Source organism: Mesoplodon mirus (assembly GCF_964341445.2).
Source record: "Mesoplodon mirus genome assembly, chromosome: 5".
In the NCBI taxonomy this organism is placed as follows: Eukaryota; Metazoa; Chordata; class Mammalia; order Artiodactyla; family Ziphiidae; genus Mesoplodon; species Mesoplodon mirus.
The window spans coordinates 59,943,663-59,965,374 of NC_138980.1; the positions used below are offsets into that span (position 1 = coordinate 59,943,663).

General features: G+C 39.1%; 1 protein-coding gene across 2 annotated transcripts in view; it reads left to right on the plus strand.

The window, feature by feature from the left end:
* JAKMIP2 (janus kinase and microtubule interacting protein 2) overlaps positions 1-21,712 on the plus strand; it is a 163,041-nt gene that overhangs the window by 120,041 nt on the left and 21,288 nt on the right. Inside the window, exons 9-18 of one of the 2 annotated variants that reach the window (XM_082623987.1) lie at positions 509-628; positions 1,565-1,693; positions 4,599-4,682; positions 5,366-5,428; positions 7,936-8,034; positions 9,331-9,429; positions 11,130-11,183; positions 12,499-12,564; positions 16,824-16,892; positions 20,032-20,109. In XM_082623987.1, the coding sequence (XP_082480113.1) occupies positions 509-628; positions 1,565-1,693; positions 4,599-4,682; positions 5,366-5,428; positions 7,936-8,034; positions 9,331-9,429; positions 11,130-11,183; positions 12,499-12,564; positions 16,824-16,892; positions 20,032-20,109 (861 nt within the window). The remainder of the gene's footprint in view (positions 1-508; positions 629-1,564; positions 1,694-4,598; positions 4,683-5,365; positions 5,429-7,935; positions 8,035-9,330; positions 9,430-11,129; positions 11,184-12,498; positions 12,565-16,823; positions 16,893-20,031; positions 20,110-21,712) is intronic. The other variant, XM_082623988.1, reaches the window with a different exon arrangement.

The window sequence follows — 21,712 nt, forward strand, 5'->3', positions numbered from 1 at the left end:
CCTCCCGGACAGGGGCACGAACCCGCGTCCCCTGCATCGGCAGGCGGACTCTCAACCACTGCGCCACCAGGGAAGCCCCTGATTTTTGCTTTTAACAATTGCATCATTTGATTTGGATGTGGAATTAGATGATATGAGTTGATAATCCCCTTCCCATAGATGCCTGGACTTTCAGAATTCCTTGATTATATTTTAAATACTGGACAGAGTAAATGACATAAAAATCATCATGGTATAAAATGTAACATAAAAGAGGATACAGTGTTTTTATGAAGAGCCCAAATATTAATGAATCTTCCTCCGAAATATCAGAAGTGAAATAACGTAGGACAAACATTTATTGGAATTATTGTGTTCATGCCTAATATGTTTATTTCATCAAAGAAGCATTAAAGGACCTATGTCTTCTCTGTTCATTTGCATGTTTGCCAGTTGACAGTGCTTTAATAATATGTTGACTTTCCCCACTGTTAGTTTTATTGGTAAATATGTACTGTCCCTCCACTAGAGGCCTGTTTTGGACCCATTTATTGGCTACGATGAGGACTCCATGGATTCAGAAACATCATCCATGGCCTCATTTAGAACAGACCGAACGCCAGCTACTCCTGATGATGACTTGGATGAAGTAAGTTTTTTCACTTCTCTCATCTTTTGTGATATTGTCACCACATCTTTCCTTGAAGGGGGGAAAAACCATTTCACTTTTTATCTGCTTTGTGAACAGCACATAATCTCATAATAGTGACCAATTCTGAGACTGTGCTTGACTTTGTTACCTCTTAGAAATAGCTTCACCTATGTTATGTAGCCCTTGTAGAAACTTTTCTGAAGTTCAGCTCTGTAACTTGAAGACTTCTCTCAAAATAAAATTATTCTCTCAGATTCTTCATCCAGAGGAGGCGTGAACCAAAGAAGAAGCTGAGAGGAACAGCTTTTAAATAAGTCTAAGACAATGCTTAGCCAAGTTTCTTTGTCGGCCACCTTCATCTGAACTATCTAGGGGGTTCAATTACCATGAAAGTTCCTGGACCACACAACTCCTGACTCCTGCAGGATCTTGAGGGTGGAACCCCCAAATCTGCATTTTTTACTTGGTGATTGTATTATGCTCTGAAGTTTAGGACCTAACGCTGTAAAACTATGTTTTTATAATTTATCTGGAGAAGAAGTTGTTAGATATGAATGTATTGAAAGGAACTGAAACTAAAACTCTGATTATCATCTCCTCAAATATGGATCCAAAATCTGGGTGTACATTTTTCTCATTTGGATCCAAAATTGTCTGTAATCCAAGCCCAAATGGGTAATAATCAGAAAGGTATAAATAAGCAAATGCTTCTCTTATTAATGAGTACTTAAATATTTCTGAAATGCGCATCTAGAAAGTGTCATAGTATTTGTGCCCGTACACATACTTTAAAATTAAGAGTAAAATCACATAGAATCCAAAATCATACAAACCTTTATTTCTCTTTAAAAAATGGACAAATGCTAATATTTCACATTGAACACAGGACCTGAACACAACATAACTATTTTTCTACTTTTTTTTAACCTCAAGAGTCTAGCAGCTGAAGAATCTGAGCTACGATTCCGACAATTAACAAAAGAGTACCAGGCTCTCCAAAGAGCCTATGCCCTCTTGCAGGAGCAGACTGGAGGCATCATTGATGCTGAAAGAGAAGCCAAGGTTAGTGTACATCTGGGAGAGTGCCCTGAATAGGCTTGCGACAGTCACAGCATAAAAGTATTGCAGGGCCTCCCTGGTGGCGCAGTGGTTGAGAGTCCGCCTGCCGATGCAGGGGATACGGGTTCGTGCCCCGGTCTGGGAGGATCCCATATGCCGCGGAGCGGCTGGGCCCGTGAGCCATGGCCGCTGAGCCTGTGCGTCCGGAGCCTGTGCTCCGCAACGGGAGAGGCCACAACAGTGAGAGGCCCGCGTACAGCAAAAAAAAAAAAAAAAAAAAAAAAAAAAAAAAAAAGTATTGCAGACATAAAAGTACCAATAGGGTAGCTTTCTCCCTTCTCTCCACTGCAGTTTTGAACTGCTTTATCTTTTATGTCAACAAACCTTGGATCTAGAGACATTAGAACCAGCTTAGATCAATGCTTTTGTTCCTTTAAAGATAGTTGAGTACATAGTTCTTATTTTTGCTATTTGAAAACTTGTATTTTCAAAGCTAAACAATGTTGAATTTTGGTAATCCATGTTTTTTAGTTTCTTGCTTAAATAAAAAAAAACTTTTATCTTTCAAAAGCAATGGTTAGCCAGTTCTTTTTCTGAGTTAATAAGTGCACAGCATTACATTGACAGCTTACTGAGAATTGTCACTAACAATATCTCACTTAACCCTTGTGCCAGCCCCCTAAGGTGGGTATTTTATAAAAGAGGAATTTGAGGCTCAGAGAGGTTAATTGAATTGCCCCAGATCACACAGCTAATAAATGAAAAACTGGGATTCCAAGTTATATCATACTGGGTCAGTTGTTTTTTCCATTATGTTGCAACTGCCTCTCATAAGTCTGTTTTTTTAAAAAAAACACAGTACTAATACTTGACATTATTGAGTCGTTGCTGTGTTTCAGGCATTGTACTGAGTACTTTATATGCATTATCTCATGTAATCCTAAAACAACTCTATGAGTTAGATGCTGTTATTAACTCCTTTTTATAGGAGAGGAAATAGTAGCCCAGTAAAAGTTAAATGTAGCTTAGTTAGGTTAAAACCAGGGTATGTAGCTTAGATGAAAGCTAGGATATGAACCTCGTCCTTCTGAGTTCAATCATAACCACCATGCCATAACTTCCTCATAGGTTAGTTTACCTGGGGCAAGAAAGAGTGTGACCACCCAGTGATTTTATCCTACTTCCTAATTAGAAGGTCTACAATGTACTGAGGAGTGTTGTAGGAACTACTGTTAGTTGGTTAGTGGGAAAGGATAGATATTATAGCTATATTTTTAAATGGTAGCATACATACATACATGCACATACACATACATAAGAGAGTAAATATTAAAGAAAACCCACCGTGATTTGGAATAGACAGGTAAGCAGTCATTAGGAAGGGATGTGTGTGTGTGTGCTTTCATGTCTGTGCCCTAATACTGTAAGAGTTGTGGATTCCTATATCAATTTTTACTACCCGTTCTTACCAGCGTAGGATTGGTCAATTGAAATAACAGCATATGCCTTGTTTTTTGTAGAGGTGATGACATAGAACCCAGTTCTCTTTCTCTAGTCTCACTCTCCCATCAAAATACAGGTTTAGCATTGTTTATGGCCATTAAAGTAAGACAACTTACTATTCTGAGCAAAATAGTCTAAAACAAATCAAGATGTTGGGAAAAGAGTAGTAGAGTAAATTCAAAGAAAGTAGAGATGCAAAAATAGTTAGTATAGATGAAAAAGTATCAGTGAAAACAGAAGACCTAATCACTTCAAGACAAGGAAAAAAAATAGTTATACTCAACACCCATTCAAAGTTAAAATAATTCTTTTTTTTTTTTTTTTTTTTTAATTTTCGGCTGTGTTGGGTCTTCATTGTGGTTCACGGGCTTCTCATTATGGTGGCTTCTAGTTACAGAGCATGGGCTCTAGGCACACGGGCTTCAGTAGTTGTGACACACAGGCTTAGTTGCTCTGAGGCATGTGGGATCTTCCCGGACCAGGGATCGAACTCGTGTCACCTGCATTGGCAGGCGGATTCTTAACCACTGTGCCAACAAAGTTAAATTAAATCTTAGCAAATGAAGCTTGGAATTTTTTAACCTGATAAAGGTAAATATAACATTTAACAGTCAGAAGAAATATTCTCCTCACAGCGAATAATAAGAAAAGAATACTTACCATCACTGATTTTGTTCAAATTTGTTGAACCTATCCAGATCATAAGACAAGGAAAAAAGTATGTATATGACCAGAAAACAAAAAAAGTTATTTTTCACAAAAAGTAGGATCATATTAAGAGAGAATACAAGTGAATCTAAAAAATAACTAGACTAAATGAAATAAGGTTGTTCCATACAAATCAGTGTCCCAAACTGCTGATGTGCACACATGTGCGTGCACACACACACAAAACACATGATAGATACATATATACATACCTAGATACATATCTACATACATAGATTTGCATTTAGATTTAAATATAGGGCACAAAGTTGGCTTTGAAAGAATGGAAGGATTTTGGGGAGGCAATATGGGAGAAGGCTTTCCAGAAGGGGAAGTCGTTCAAATAAAGAGAGAAGCGGAGAGGTACAAGACATATTTAGGGAACAAGGAGATCACCAGCAGGTAAGGGATGGACCCTGCATTGATAGTGGTGGGAAAAGATTGGAAATATAAGAGAAGTTCTCAAATCCCAAGCTAAACAGTTTGAATTTTAACCTGATGATAAAGGGAGCCACTGAAATTTGTACACAGAGAATTTACGTTGTAAAAATAGATTGAAAATATTCTTTGGTGATAGAAAATTCTTTTTTTTTTTTTTCTTTTCTCAATTGTTGAGTTCTAATCAAGGAACATGAGGGGAAGAAAAATGTTGAGTTGCCATTTTACTTACTGAGTTCTGGAATTTTGATTTCACTAGGCTCAAGAGCAGCTCCAGGCAGAGGTGCTAAGGTATAAAGCCAAAATTGAAGATCTGGAAGCGACTCTGGCTCAGAAAGGGCAGGTAGGCATTTGGTTGCTCCCACTTCTGCAGATGCAGACAATTCAATCTGACCTTCCTCTAGATCACCCTGTGCATGGGCCCATCCAGGACACGGCTTGGCTCTCCACAGTGACCTTTCTCAAACTGTGTCAGAATGTTCAACTCTCTGTTTCTGTCCCTGGTGTTTTGTTGGCCAGAGTGTGAACCCAGCTACAACAGTGAATAAGGCTGGGCAAGAGAGAGAATGCCAGAGGAAGAGGAGCCCTGTACACATAGCCTAGAGTGGTCATGAGCTGCTAAGACCAAGGCCCACCCCTCAAGCTGCATTCTTTGCCTCTATGCTACATTTATGGTTCTGCATTTTAATGTTTTCCATCCATATGTATCTAGCCTGTGTGCATTCTGACCCTTTTCACTTTTTGCCTGTGTGGTCACTTCTGAGTCCCCAGAAGGCTGGTCCTGGATTATTCAGACTTGAAAAGATAGGGATAGTGAGTGACAATAAAAAGGGGGTTAAATTTTCCCGGCAACTTTGGCCCCAATGTCTTGGAATAAGGAGCAGGCCGGGGTGGGTGTCATTTACCAGTCGTTGGCAGGCAAACGATCCGGGTGGAGAGAAGACGGCCCTGGCAAAGTGGTTTGACGACACATGCTCTTTCATGCCACTCTGAAATGCTGACTGCGCGATATTCTTTGTCAAACAGGATTCACACTGGGTAGAAGATAAACAACTTTTCATTAAGAGAAACCAGGAGCTTTTAGAAAAGGTATGTGGGGCGCAACACCCTAGTGGGGTAGAGGAGAGAATGATGAGAGATCCAGGAGCAGCAGGGGGTCCTCTCAGGAGTGGCACAGGGGCTAGGGGACAGGGAGGCTTTTCTGGCGCTGTGCTCCCCTCTGCTGGGTGCCCAACTGCATCTCTGTCACTGCCATCACCATCAGTTGAGTGGCACGTGGTGTGCATGGCTCTGCGCTGGGCGTTGTGCCGACTTGAAAGGATGTGATCCCTGAAACCTATTGATTTGGTACCCATATATATATACTGTATATGTACTGTACGTATATATATATACACCCACACATGCACACATCCTATGTGGTTGACCATCTACAAGAACACCCTGCGAATAGGACTTGTTATTTTGTGCAAGGACATGCTGCAACCTAGCATAGACTGTGTTCTTACTGTTAATTTTTTGCTAATGTTGGCTGCTTGTTTGTTTATTTTTTATGAAAGAACATTTCAAAAGATGCATCCAGAGCACAAAAGAGCATTTCCAGGAGGTTGGAACAAATCAAGATGCAAAGGCATGGCTTCGGCCCAATAGATAGAATTAATTTGGGTTAGCTGAACATAGACTTTTGATTAGGGGCAGTGAAATACAACAGAGATCATTTTAAGTTCAAACGTGGCTTTTCCTTTGGTATTTCCCTTTGATGATGTGAAACAATTACAAAATAATCTCATATTATTCTTGACAGAAAGAGAATTTGAAAGCCCATTTGAAAAAGGGAAATAATTCTGTAGGGTGATGTAGAGTTATATAGAAATTATTTTAGGATTTTTTCCGCCGATATTCACTAGCCTTGACAAGTAATAAAAGTTAACCACAACACCCTGGTAAGCATGAAAAGGTAAAGAAGATGCTTGTCCTCCCCTCCCTCTGGTCCTGTCTCACTTTCTACATGATGAGAGACAGAGCTGATGTATAGAAGGGGGGTGGGTATTCCAGGATTGAGGACTGGTACTCTCAGAAAGGTTACGGGTCCCTCTAAAGAAACTTTATGGACATTAACCCTGGTCTATGAATTGTAGCCACCTGTGAACCACTAATATGATGGCTAGTGCTAACCACCAGATCCAGGAATCTCCCCAAATACCCCATCTCTGATGTCAAGCCAAGATTCTAGGAAATAGTCAACTTCTAAAAACTTTCAAAAGTTTACTAGACCACAAAAATCTAGTGGAAAAAACTTGAGTTGGCTACATAAATTAATGTTACATAGTATCTCACTTTCCACCATCTTTATTTTTCTAGAATTTTTCTATATCAGGAGGCCATGAGAAAAAGAAGATTTTAGTAGTCTCCGAGATGCCCAGTAATAAGTGTAATTATACTTATTTATCATCTAAAAAAATAATTCCCATTATGTCTTCTTTCTGATTTTCTTTGGTCTTGATTTCTTTGGGCTAAAAGGGGAATTTTTTGAGCTCAGCCTTCTAAGAGTAAAAGAAAACCAAAGTGACAATAGAGCTAAACATTCTACTTCAAGTGTTTATCCTTGAGAAAGTAAGATTTACCCTACATTAAAAAGCCCCTGATTTTTTATTTCTAAATTCAAGATTTTAAATAGTTACTGTACAGAAGGCCCACCCACACAGCTAATATCGAAGGCAGCCCCAAGCCTATTGCAGATCATGAAAATGTTCTGATCCCTTGTGGACACGGGCACTGTGTACAGGGAAAGGCAGGTTTGTACACAACTAACTTAATTCCATGCTTCATCAGGTTACACTAGATGTCCTACAGGAAAGCCCTATGGGAAAACAGAAGGGAGAGTTGTCACTTTGGATTGAGGAGCCAGGGGAAGGCTCTTATGGTAGGAGACGTCAAGGAAGTATAGGATTTCCTCATGTAGAAAAGGGAATGGGAGAGCCCTTTTCAGGCAGAGGTGAGCACAGACAGAGCTCCTGGAGTAACCAGAACATAGGGTAGATCTGGGTTTCTAGATTCAAGTGTGTGTGATCACATGTGAGTGTGTGTGCGTATAGACATGACAGTGATAACACCTAAATCTGGTGAGCAGATTATTAAGGTTTTTGAATTCCATTGAGGACTTCGGCTTTATTTTGAAGGTAACTGGAATTCAACAAATTTTTGTGTAGGATCAGAGCTGTTTTAAAGAAATATTTCTTCAACAACTTGTACCTCCAGAAATAAGAGGTGTCAGTCTCCATTATTTGCACCATTAAATCTAGTTCTTGGACACTGTTCCAGACAGCAAGGGACAGATTCACTATTCATAGCGTCCCTAGACTTTATCTCAATGAATGGAGGCATCCTCCAGTATTTTCTTCTATGACCTGAAAAACTCAACCAAAGGATAACTAGAGGGAAGACCAAAGATTTATTTTATTCACATCTACTTGGGACTTTTTTTTTATGGTCTAAACGATTTATTCACCGTGTAAATGAATGCTGTCCATGCTTGCTTTGCAAAGTTGTAGATGCTTTTCGCAATGTCCACCTAACTTGAGGATTTACTTTATCAGATAGAAAAACAAGAGGCAGAAAATCACCGGCTCCAACAGGAACTGCAGGATGCCAGAGACCAGAATGAGCTGCTGGAGTTTCGAAATCTAGAGCTAGAAGTAAGGAAATGATGATAATGATAATAAAAATATTAACATGCACTGAACCCATTCTTTGTGTGAGGTACTAACTTAAGCATTTCAGATACATACTCTGATTGGACCTCACAACCACAACCAAGATTTGATAGATGAGGCAACTGAGGTTAAATAACTTGCCCAAGTCCTGTGACTAGTACGTGGTGAAGCACTGATGCAACTCAGAATTGTCTGCTCAGATACTGTACTTTACAACACTGTTGCCTTTATGAACAAGGCTAATGAATAATTTTAAAATAATTTGAATAATATATTTCAAACTTTATCAATATTTCATTGCTTTTAAATAATCATTTCCATCCTTCATTGAATTCTGACTTAGGAAAATATTACTACAAGAATTATATTTTAAAATGTACTATATACAAAAATATTTTATTGGTAGACCCTTGAATTTGTAAGTAAACTTTTTATTGTGTAATGCATTATGCAAAAGGCTAAGAAGCAAGGTAATTTGTTTTAGGAAATACTTTGGTTAACTTGGCCAAGTTTCAGTCTTTGTTTTTAAGTAAAACATATCAATCAAATCAGATTTTGATTATATCATGCAGAATCCGGCATAGGGTCTGGTTGAATGTGCGCTGATATGTAAAGGATAAGAAAATTTCCCATTTGATTTCTTTGTTATTTTGCCAGCAATTTCTTCTTGAGGTTATTTTACATTAGGTTTGGATAAAGTTAGCAGTTGGTATGCTTCAGTGAAGAAGAGTTAAGTCATCTTTGGTAGCCCACAAATCTTACTAATAAAGCTTGAGTGGATTGAATATGCAAAAGACCATGAGCTGCCCTAAAACTTCATGGTCAGAAGAACATTCTTTGTGATACTTGAAAGCTCTAAATATTCATGTAGTTTAAAATGGAACTCCACTTCCCACATTTCCTTGATCAAAAAATTTGCAAAACTGGCCACGGAGCGGCTGGGCCCGTGAGCCACGGCCGCTGGGCCTGCACATCCGGAGCCTGTGCTCCACGGCGGGAGAGGCCACAGCAGTGAGAGGCCCGCGTATGGGAAAAAAAAAAAATTTGCAAAACTGGATGACACCATGTTAAATTCTTCTCCCACATATCTTAGTTGACTTATTGGCTCTTTTCCATTAAATTCAAACATCCAGATCTTGAGTTCGATTTTTTTTTTTTGCCAAATGGCATACTGATAAGCTGCTGAAATAGCATAGAGGCCACAGACAACTGGTTTAGTGATTAATCAGTAGTTGCTTTTTTTTTTTAATTCCCATATATTCTTCACTGTATTTCAAGGAAAGAGAGAGACGATCCCCTCCATTTAATCTGCAAATTCACCCATTCTCAGATGGTGTGAGTGCTCTACAGATCTACTGTATGAAAGAAGGTGTCAAGGTAGGCAGATGTTTCCTTGTGTATGTTGTCGACAGTAGAAAAACTGGGAATTGGAAAAGGGGAGGTTGTTTGTGACTGTTTTGTCTTTTGGTCACTGGCTGTCATTTTGATACAAACTAGGTAGGAACTGAAAATAGTCACATCTCTGGGAAAATCGACAGAACATACACAAAATAAATGTGTGACAGATGTATGAATGGTAACAGCAAAAAAATAGGAAACCATGATTATTTAGAACAGAGTAACACAAAGAGTGATACAGAATCAAAATATTAAGATAATTACCCTTGATTATCTGGAGGAAATATTAAATAAATTCAATATTTTAAGAAACGTATCTCAAGGATGCCAGATAAAAAGGTATTTGTTGAGTCCCTTTGTTGTGCTGTTCTAATCGCTATGGAATTCATCATCTTGGAATTTCAGTATTAGATGAAACCTGGAAATCATCTTGCCCACCATCTCTTTTGATATGGGTGTTTTAGGGAGGATTTCACTTTTGGAAGGCCTTGGGGATTATAACATGTTGCTCACTTAGACAAAATATAATTTTATCTTTAGTGATATTGGAATACGTTTTAAATATTAAGGTCGAGTGGAGGTGGCTCCATCTCCTGGAAAATATATTGTCCCTCAATGTAACAGAATTACATAGTGACTGACTATTCCAGAGGTAAGGCTAGGAAGCCTCCCGCTCTTTCTGGTCTCTCCTTACCTTCTGCATGGCCTTCCTGTTCCCACTCTGAGCTGCCAAATATACCTGCTTTAGTTGCCTTCTCTCTACCTCTGAGATTGAGCTAGACTTTTGTATTTCTGGCAGTAGGGATCTGCTATACTGTTATCTGAATGTGAGTAAAAGGAGAAAGTGGTACTAATGGGGGGGGAAATGAGGTCGAAAATTGTGCGTCTTTGACCTCTGTCTTAAACCAGTCTCATGTTGTTTAAACTTCTGGCCTTCCTGGGCTGTGTGAAAATTTGTAAACCAAAGCAATTTTTTGATTCAACTCTAATTCAATGAGAAGCACTTTACTTTGTATTTTCCTTAGATGTTTTGTTTTTAGATAAATCACAAACAACCTAATCAGTGCATGTAGTTTATATACAAGGGAACTCTTTTAAATGGAGTTCAGCTGCTTCAAATTGACTCAGGGACTATAATAAAAATCAGCTGTTTTCCATAGGATGGAATTAATGCTAAACACCATTAATGCTAAACACCTAAAAAATAGAACTGCTCTGTAGTTTTCTATGTGGCAGTCAAAATCTCAACCAGGTCAGAATTCCATTAATTAGAATGAAATTGGTTGGTTATTTGAATTTCTTTCCTGTTACTTTTCTTAATACTTGAAATCTACCACAGTTGAAACAGTTTTCAACAATTATAAGAAAAAAAGTTACTGAGCAAATCCCGAGCCCTTAGTACATCCTAGACGCTTTCATGTACAATCTCTTTATCCTCACATCAGCCTGTGAAGGAAGTATTTATTTTGCAGTTAGCGAAATTGAAAATGCACTGTTAAGTAGTTTTCCCAGGTTCACACAGCTTACACGAAGCAAAGTGGAAATGTAAAACCAACTGTGCCTGATTGAAAACAAACCAAGGAAGAGCGGGTCTCAAAACGTCCTCTCTAACTCAAGGTTCAGGCAGGCACTGATAGAATGGTAAGCCACGACTTGAATGAATCTCCTCGTTTTTGCAGGATGTGAACATCCCTGATCTCATAAAGCAGCTTGATATCTTGGGTGATAACGGGGTAAGTAATGAATTGATTAAGTGCAGTAAAGATATGAATTTGCCTAAAGAGAAGCAAGAAATAACTTGCCAATGCATCACGTGTAAAATAGTAGCAAGTGAAGGGAACTATACAAAGTATTTTGTAATAACCTATAAGGGACAAGAATCTGAAAATGTAGTTATACACACACATATATATGTACATATGTAGTTATACATACATATGTGTATAACTAAATCACTGTGCTGTACACCTGAAACTAACACAACCTTGTAAATCAACTATACTTCAATTAAATAAATAAATAGAAAAAAACAAAAAAATAATAGCAAGTGAGACAGCAGGTTCACGTAAGCATGCGGCTTCTGGAGAAGAATCAACAATCAAACCACTCAGCTAAGGGATTGTAAGGGTCTCTGGAAGGTAGTGGCAGAAGTGGGAACTGTTAAGGTGCTTTTCATGCGCAGTTTTCAGGTTTGAATGCCAACGGAGTCTGGGCTGATGAAAGCTAATTACCTTCTGACTGTTGCTGGGAGGCATATGAGGTGAAATTAATCAGTCATGCAGTTGCAAATGCTGCTAAATAGTAGGGTTGGTGGCAGCCCCATAAAAATGCACTAGGAAACTATAATCCCTTTTCTTTCTAAAAACACCTTCCAGACAGGGTCAAGGCATATTAATTCAGTGGGAGGACCATTCACTGAGATACTAGATGAATGATGTATGTAGGTTGAAGTAGTCACACTATTTTTTTCCCTTGAAAAATTACCAAAGGAGAGAACAAAATCAATTGAATCACATCAAACTGCTATGAAAAGATTACTCTTTATTTCATTTTTTAAATATCTTTATTGGAGTATAATTGCTTTACAATGGTGTGTTAGTTTCTGCTGTATAACAAAGTTAAGCAGCTATACATATACATATATCCCCATATCTCCTCCCTTTTGCATCTCCCTCCCACCCTCCCTATCCCACCCCTCTAGGTGGTCACAAAGCACTGAGTTGATCTCCCTGTGCTGTGTGGCTGCTTCCCACTATCTTTATTTCATTTTGGTTTCTGCTTTTCTTATGACTTAATGCAGTATGCTTACAGTGAAACATAAAATCAAGTCAGCACTAGAGATATAAAAACATCACATTTAATGTACTTTTTACAGGTTTTGAATGAACTCTTTGTTAAGAATTATTACTAAATAGAATAGGCCGTTTGTGGATGTTCCATGCATGCGTATGTGGCAGGCAAGTTAGGCAGTATCTTCTGATAGTGTAAATGTCAAAAAGTGTTTTCAGCTTATTTTCTTTCTCCCCACCCTTTCAACCCCCGCCACAGAATTTAAGAAATGAAGAGCAAGTGGCTATAATTCAGGCCAGCACTGTGCTGTCCCTGGCAGAAAAGGTAATAAATCATACTAACATTCAAATCATCTCAGTGTCTGGCTTAACACTTGGGGTTGAAAGACAATCTCTTTGCACATGATTTTGCATTATTGAATACCTAATAAATATTTTATTCTTCAGGGTGATATAACCCAGATAGAATGAGAACACACAAAAGAAGAGTCTACACACTGATTTAGGGTGGGTGGATAATTCTTGCTTTGAAGTCTCTTAAAAATATAATTCTGTAAAAATGCAAAACCTGGATTACATTACTTAAGCCATCCTTACCAAGCTGGGAAACCAATAAAGAAGGGCTTTGTTAAGTGGTAAATTGGAGCATGGCTCTTTCTGTGGGCTTTTCCTTGGGTGTGTACATACCAGTTATTCCAACTGATTCTGTAACTTGGTGGTGGCTCCCTGCACCTTCATTTAGAAAGCCCAACCTGGGGACTGTCAGAAGAGCAACACTGAGCGTTCTCTCACCCCCTTGTGTCTAAACCTGGTAAATGCAAGAGAGAGAAAAAAGGAAAGAGCCAAGTGAAGAAACCTGGTAACTGGCTGTATTCAGGGCACCTTGAGAATCAGCACATAGTTGACAGTCATGTGTACATGGCTGGATAAAGTAAGAACTTATGAACTATAAGTTCCTTGAGATGCTTTCTTAATTTCTAAATGCATAAAAAAGCATGTTGTAAATTAAATGAAACCATGAGCAAACATTCACCTTGCTCCAGTCTGAAATGAGGGAATTCTACTGGTCAAATTACCCAGTTAAGTTACTCAAACAGAACAATGACATTTTAAAAAGTGGCAGAGGGAGAGGGAAGAATTGCTATAAAATAAAAAGTTACTTAAGAAATATTGAAATGGTCCTTTTTTGCATCCTGATTCAAGCAAACCAAGTGTGAAACAAAGGACATTTTGCTGACAACTGGGGAAATTTTAATATGGACCAGGTATCAGATGACAAAAGGAATTAATGTTAATTTTGCAAAGTGTGGAAATGGTCTTGTAGTTATGTTTTTTTTTTTAAAGACCTTAAGTGTTAGGGACACATACTGAAGTATTTCATGTGAAATATCTGGGATTTGCTCTTTTAAAAACTTCCTCCCTTCACAATTTAATAACAAACCATATCACTTTCCCTTTCCTCTTGCGATCAAATTAATAGCACCACATTGTCCCTAACACAGATCTAGAATCCAGAATTTGGCAAGAGGGCCCCCTGGGAGCTGCCCTTACCTATTTCTCCAGCACCCCACTTCCTTCCTTGGTCACCAACCAAGGTCCAGCCATGCACAAATCCTTTTGGGGCTCCAGTCTCCTCTCTCCTCTCTCCTCTCACTCTCACTCTCTCTCTCCCTCTCTCTCTCTCTGTCTGTCTGTCTCTGTCTCTATCTCCCTCTACATATTTTCATCCCTTGGTCCTTTACACTGTTGCTTTTGTCTAGATTTTCTCTTCTTCCCTTTCTACCTTTGTCTGGCTAAATCTTAATCACTAGACCCTCCCATACAGGGGGAAGCCTTCCTATTCACCCAAGCCCAGTTAAGTCTTCTCACTCTGTGTTCCCACAGTGACCTGTGCTTCTGCTACCATGGCTTTTAGCAACTGTAATACAACCACGCTTTTTTTTTTTTTTTTTCTGTAGTTCACTAGACTCTACGCTCCACGAGGGCAACTCTGGAATCTGTTTTTCACTCTTTGTTTTCATAGTTTTTCACACCAGAGCATCTCATCCAGTTGGAGTCATGAAGGGCTATGATTCTTTATTGCAAGCTTTCCCTCAAGCTTTCTACTAAAAGCAGAAAGTACCCTGTAGCACGTAGGAGCTGTTCTAGTAAAGCTTTGAGATATTAGTTCGTGCCTCCACTTACCTCCTTTGCAAAACAGGTGTGAGGGGTTCGGATTAAACAATCAAGGGGTGATGCCTATGCGCTTAGCACTGTGATTGAAAGTGAGGAACCAGCTGAATAAGACACAAGCTTGTCCTTAAAACACTCATGGTCTTTGCAATTCATAAGCTAAAGGCACCCTCCCCACCATGTTTGGGATTCACAGATAAACATTTCTACCTCCAAGTAATTGTAAATATCATCTTGAACTTCCTGAGACCACACATTTGAATTATCTCTCTACCATCTGAGAGTGTGACCTTTAGCCAGAGGTTGAGCCGAGACAAATTTCCAACAAGGAAATCCTATTGTGATTTCGTATTAAAAATAATAAGAGCAGTGACCTTATGTGAGGACATGTTACGGGCCAGGGACTATGCTAAATGCTGTCTGTGCATTATCTCATTGCTCCCCACAACCACCCTATATTCATCCACTATTTTCATTTTATCTGTGAGAAAACTGTGGCCTGGGCTATTCATTCCTCATCCTGCATCATCCATGAAGTCAGAGTCGGGAGCCAACATACAAATCTATAGCTAAAGCCCATGACCGGACTACTTCACTTCATGGTTCTCTTAAGAACATAGTGTGGGATTTCCCTGGTGGCACAGTGGTTAAGACTCTGCATTTCCAATGCAGGGAGCCAGGGTTCGATCCCTGGTCAGGGAACTAGATCCCACATGCATGCCGCAGCTAAGGAGCCCACGAGCCACAAGTAAGAAGCCCGCCTGCTGCAACTAAGACCCAGCGCAACCAAATAAATAAATATTAAAAAAAAAAAAAACATGGTACACAAGAGAATTTGTTTCTCAATGGTAAATGGGCAGCAAGCAAGAGGAAGCATTTTAGTAAAGCTTGATGGTACACAATTGCAGTATGAGGCTGTATACAAGAAACCCATGACTTTGGACTTAAATTTGTTTCATGAGGGAAGCCATGTGTATGTACAAGAGCTGAGAGATTAGCACCTCTCCAGGCTCCACGGCCTTTTTTCTTTCTCCATGTTCCTTACAGCCAAGGGGCTGTTGGATATGGTGGCCCCTTATGAATACCAAGGCTTTAGTATATAGAAAAATGCTCAGTACACCACATAATTTATCACAAACTAAGAAGAAATAGTTGGTAGTGAGGCAAATTTCTTTTTTTTTTTTTTTTTTTGCGGTACGCGGGCCTCTCACTGTTGTGGCCTCTCCCGTTGCGGAACACAGGCTCCGGACACGCAGGCTCAGCAGCCATGGCTCACGGGCCTAGCCGCTCCGCAGCATGTGGGATCTTCCTGGACCAGGGCATGAACCCATGTCCCCTGCATCGGCAGGCAGACTCTCAACCATTGCGCCACCAGGGAAGCCTGAGGCAAATTTCTAACAGTGTGGAAGTACAAAAATGAATGTTAACCAAAAACTAGAATGTATTGGTTACCTAGTACGTGCAGTACACTGTCAGTAGGACCTGAGGTTAATTACATCCTTTAATCTTTACATTATTATTAATCCCATTTCACAGATAAGAAAGTTGAGGCTTAGAGAAACCAGGTAACATTTCAAGGCCACATAGCCATGAAAAGCTAGGATTGGGATTAGACCCAAGGTAGTCAGCCTCTAGAACCCACACAGTTAATTATTTGCCCAATTGCCTCCCTGAGGGATAAGCTTATGGTTAACTTGATGGAGACCCATTATAACAATTTATTCTCTGAAACCATATATGTGGCAGGCTCACACTATATTATTCAAAGTCTAAATTCATTCAGGGTCTTGATCTGTGCTAATATCAACACCATCTAACAGAACGATATATATTAAGTGTTAGGAAAGATAAGTTCTTTCTGTGTGATTTAAAATTTGTCTCCACTCAACAAAAATGATTCCTCAACATTTAGCTGTAATCAGTGTCATATACTGAAAAAAATGCCATTTTTCCAGTCTCATCTGGCCTTCTTTCTTTCATCATGCTCCCTCCAATCATGGAGAATTAGACATACCTTCTGCTTGGAACTTGCCCCTCACCTTTGCTTAGTCATCTCTGACTCATTCCTTACACCCAGTGCAATTGTCGTTTCCAAGAAAGCCTCCCATAGTGTCCTCCAATGAGGGCAAAACATGTGTTGGCCTTATTCACCATCACAGCCCTAGTACCTAGCACATTGCCTCACACATGGTAGATATCAATGAAGGCTTTCGCTGAATGAAGAATGAATGAATGAGTGGAAATTTATAAACTTCTTTCTGAGCTAAGAGTTAAAATGTACCAAGTTTTCACTCCAATTCTTAGTCTGCTTCCTGAGATATAAGGGGAAGAGACTAAGCAGCTCAGGAGGCAGCACCATTTACACCATGTCAAGCAATCATGTCAAACACTTGTGTCTGGTTTACCCCTTAGTGGATCCAGCAAATTGAAGGAGCAGAGGCTGCCCTGCACCAGAAAATGATGGAATTGGAAAGTGACATGGTGAGTAAAAATGAGATGTCAGAAAACAAAAGAAAAATTGACAAGACAAATGGAAAACAACTGTTTTCTAGCAGTTGTATCTGGCACGGATGGAAGTTTGTAGCCTTGCCACTATTTTGCGTATAGACTGTGAAACAGAATGCCCAGAAGTACCCCACAATTTCAAGTTATAGCCTCCAGAAATATCATGTTATAATTTTGTAGTATTTCCAGAACTAATGCTGAATAAAATCCAGTTAGGTGTTTTCTTTCTTAGGCTAAATAATTTTTCCACCAAATTTACAGAAATGATGGGTGTAACTTTGGTATTAAAAATCCCCAAGCCACCTCACTCCCATTAAGATGGCTACTATCAAAAAAAAACCCAACAAAAAACAGAAAATAACAAGTGATGATGAAGATGTGGAGAAACTGGAACCCTGTGCAATGTCGGTGGGAATGTAAAATGGTGCAGCTGCTATGGAAAACCGTATGGTTAGTGGTTGCTCAAAAAATTCAAAATAGAATTACCATATGATACAGCAACACCACTTCTGGGAGTACACCCAAAATAACTGAAAGCAGGCTCTTGAAGAGAGATTTGTACACCTGTGTTCAAAGCAGCATTATTTTCTATAGCTTAAACATGGAAGCAACCCAAGTGCCTTGTCAATGGCTAAGCAAAATGTGGTATATCCATCTATGGAATATTATTCAGCCTTTAAAGAGTAAGGACATTATAACACATGCTATGACATGGATGAACTTTGAGGACATTATGCTAAATGAAATAAGCCAGTCACGAAAAGACAAATACTGTATCATTCTACTAATATAGGGTACCTACAGTAGTCATATTCATAGAAACAGAAAGCAAAATGATGGTTCTCAGGAGCTAAGAGGAGGAAATGGGGAGTTATTGTTTAATAGGTAGAGTTTCAGTTTTGCAAGATGAAAAGAGTTCTGGAGATTGGTCTCCTAACACTGTGAATATACTTAACACTACTGAAGATAAGAAAGTTCCTGTGAAACTTTTTTCTGTGAAACTTTCTGATCTGTGAATATACTTAACACTACTTAAAAATGGTTACAATTACAAATTTTATGTTGTGTGTAGTTTGCCACTATTAGCTTTTTTTTTTTAAATCCCCAAGCCTGGGAATTGGTCATTTTTAACTTACAGCAATACATAGACTTTTATAACAGTACTGTCATTACTGTTATCATTATTACTAAAAACCAGGTAGTGATTCCTATCAGGTTAGGGAATCCTATAGTAAGAACAACAAGTTGAATTTATATAGCATGTGACAGCTTACAAATCATTTGCCCATATTTTACACAGGACTTACATTTTACCAACAGGTTAGGCTGTAAAGTCAAAACATATAACAAGAACTGTTTATATTCAAAATACCCTTGGGGCTTCCCTGGTGGCGCAGTGGTTGAGAGTCCGCCTGCCGATGCAGGGGACACGGGTTTGTGCCCCGGTCCGGGAAGATCCCACATGCCGCGGAGCGGCTGGGCCGTGAGCCATGGCCGCTGAGCCTGCGCGTCCGGAGCCTGTGCTCCGCAACGGGAGAGGCCACAACAGTGAGAGGCCCGCGTACCGCCAAAAAAAAAAAAAAAAAAAAAACCCTTGAACTCTTTAAATGCACAAATATTAATTAAGCAATCAGCTTGTTACACTGTTCCAGGCACTGGAGCTCAGAGGTAATTAGGAATGTCACTAGCAAAATCGCATGCAGACATATCCTCTCTCAAAAGTTGACGCAATCAAGTTTACCTTCAGTGTTGGACGAGGTCCTTGTTCCTCGTTAAGCATACAGAGAAAGAATTGACTTGTGCTTGGCGCTATGTTCTATACAAAGATACATTTTTTAATGCCAATGGCAAGATGCTCACAACATGAGAACCACACAGAAACTGAGGGCAAGCAAGGGAACATCAGATTGACGTTTCCCAGCTCACTCTGGCTTTGCAGCAAGAGCAGACACTCACTCATTAAGTGGCACTGTGGGTGGAATTGCCTCCACACTCTTTTTTTTTTCTTTCTTTTTAAAATAAAATTTATTTTAAATTGTACAAAAAACATACAGCATGCAATTTGCCATCCTAACAATTTTTTTGTGTACCGTTTGGTAGTGTCAAGTACGTTTACCTTGTTGTGCAACACATCTCCAGAACTTTTTCATTTTGCAAACCTAAAACTCTATACCCATGAAACGACAATTCCCATTTCCCCCTTCCCATGACTCTATTTTATTTATTTATTTATTTATTTATTTATTTATTTATCTATTTATTTATTTAGGCCGCACCAGGGTCCAAGTTCCCTGACCAGGGATCAAACCCATGCCCCCTACAGTGAGAGCACAGAGCCCAACCACTGGACCACCAGGGAAGTCCCCCATGGCTCTTCTTAAAGCAGATGCCCACCCCCAACTCCCTGCCTCCACCACCCCTTCATAAGTCTTAGCAAGACAGGCAGATGGATAAATTGGTCAGTTAGTTGGTATATGGATAGAGCAATATGTGTGGTTAACTTCGTGCCCACTCTCTAAATTATCTTTGTGTTTGCTAATGATACACAGATGAGTTTGAATAAATTGTTTTTTATTATACAACTTTGCTCTATTACATTTCATAACATTCTAACAAAAATATACTATCCCAGTATATTTACACAGATATACTTATTAGTTAGCATCTATAGCATTTATCTTGTCAGAAATCTACCCTTAGGGACTTACCTGGCGGTCCAGTGGTTAAGACTCCATGCTTCCACTGCAGGGGGCGTGTGTTCGATCCCTGGTCGGGGAACTAAGATCCCGCATGTCGTGCAGTGAGACCAAAAAACCAACCAAACAAACAAAAATCTATCCTTAATGACATACTCTTAAATTGGTATAAAAATCTTTTAAGTCATTCCATGTGGATTGTTTGCTATATATTTTTTCTTCTTTCCATTGATTTGTACATTCCCTGTGTGAAACTATAAAAGTTGAACTATTTCCCTAAAAGACAAAATCTGTGACCCTACAAATACTAGTGATTTGTCTTACAGTGGAATTAGAGAAAACACTAATCAATACAATTTATATATCACTTTCTCATTAAGCTGACTCTTTCTATCTATTAATGTGGCCCTTTTTTCTAGGAACAATTCTGCAAAATCAAAGGCTACCTGGAAGAAGAACTAGACTACAGGAAACAAGCTCTCGACCAAGCATATATGGTAGGTACAACAAGCATTGGAGACACTCCAAGTGTTTACAATTACATGCTCTGGAGTAAAGCATCCTGTGTAATTTGTCATGTCATGTATTTGAATAGACCACAACGTGCAGCTCATTTATTCAGAGGTTTCCAGTTCTCATTCTAGAACAAATATATCTCTAGTTCTTTGCTGTTACAATACTCTTATAATAGTTAATAAATATTTCATTATACTTCATTTTTTTAAAAATTGAATTGTGTTGTTAAATAATATTTAAATGAACAACAGATTGGATGGCAATGTAGATTAAAGAGAAATTTTATTAAATCAAATCTGATTTTATTAAATCAAATCTAGGGATAGAATAACGATGTATTTAATGTGATACATATTTTTAATTCATTTATTTCTGACAACAACCCTAAGAGGTATAGGGAATATTATTATTTATATATTACATATGAGAAAACGAAGGCTTAGAGAGAGAAAGAACTTGGCCCAGCTTGGTACACAAGTAGGTAGTGTTTAGATCTGACTCCAGATGTTGTGGCCTTAACTACCGTCATCCAGCCACAGTAAGAATATATGGGTATGTATAAAATGGATAACTAATAAGAACCTGCTGTATAAAAAATAAATAAAATTAAAAAAATTTAAAAAAAAAGAATATATGGGGAAATGGGCTGTGCCTTTTTCTCTCCTCCAGAAGATTGTGCTGACGGAGGAGCACATTTGATCCACTCCCCTGAACCAAATTCATAAAGCATCATTCCTAATATTGGACTACAGCTTGCACTTCTTCTCTCCATGTGGACACCGCCCTGCCCCCCACCATAATACACTGTAATGACTCAAGAGAAAAAGAGTAACATTCCGAGGAGTTGCTAGTAGAGGTTTTCATAATGCTTTCCTGGAAGCAGCCTGAGTCACTTTTGGGAAAGAGTGAAGCCCTTAGCCCCTGCTTATAACAAAGATGAATTAGTACTCCCCACCCAAGATGAATCAGAGATTCTGAGCACTGACTGATGGGGAAAGGAGAGGATGAGTATTGGCCGCTGATTAGAGAATAAAGAAGGAGGTAATTTTTCCCTCCCTTCCTATCCTTTTAGCCTTGCCTTCTCTACCTACACACGGTAAGATTAAACTGCATGTGTGTGTGTTCCAGGACTGAAGACTCATTCAGATAATTATTAATATATTTAACTTTTAAGAGATGAGAACTGCTTAGTCCAGGACAGGAGCTTGGAGAACATCCCTCACCAGGGCGTGTCCTTTCACCTATGTCAGAGTCACAGGGGATAAGATGATAGATTTTGGTAACTGTATCTGAAGCATGTGAAAGAAAAGAAAACTGGGATGTAAGAAGCAGTAGGCTCTTCATCTAAAAAAGAAAAGCCTCAAGGAAGCATTTTATAGCTAGAGCAACTATAAATCTCAGAGTATTAAAAAACAGACCAATTCCAAAGACTCTAGGCTATATTTCTCAATTTTTTTATTTTTTATTTTTTATTTTTTATTTTTTTCTTTTTGCGGTACGCGGGCCTCTCACCATTGTGGCCTCTCCCGTTGTGGAGCACAGGCTCCGGATGCGCAGGCCCAGTGGCCATGGCTCACGGGCCTA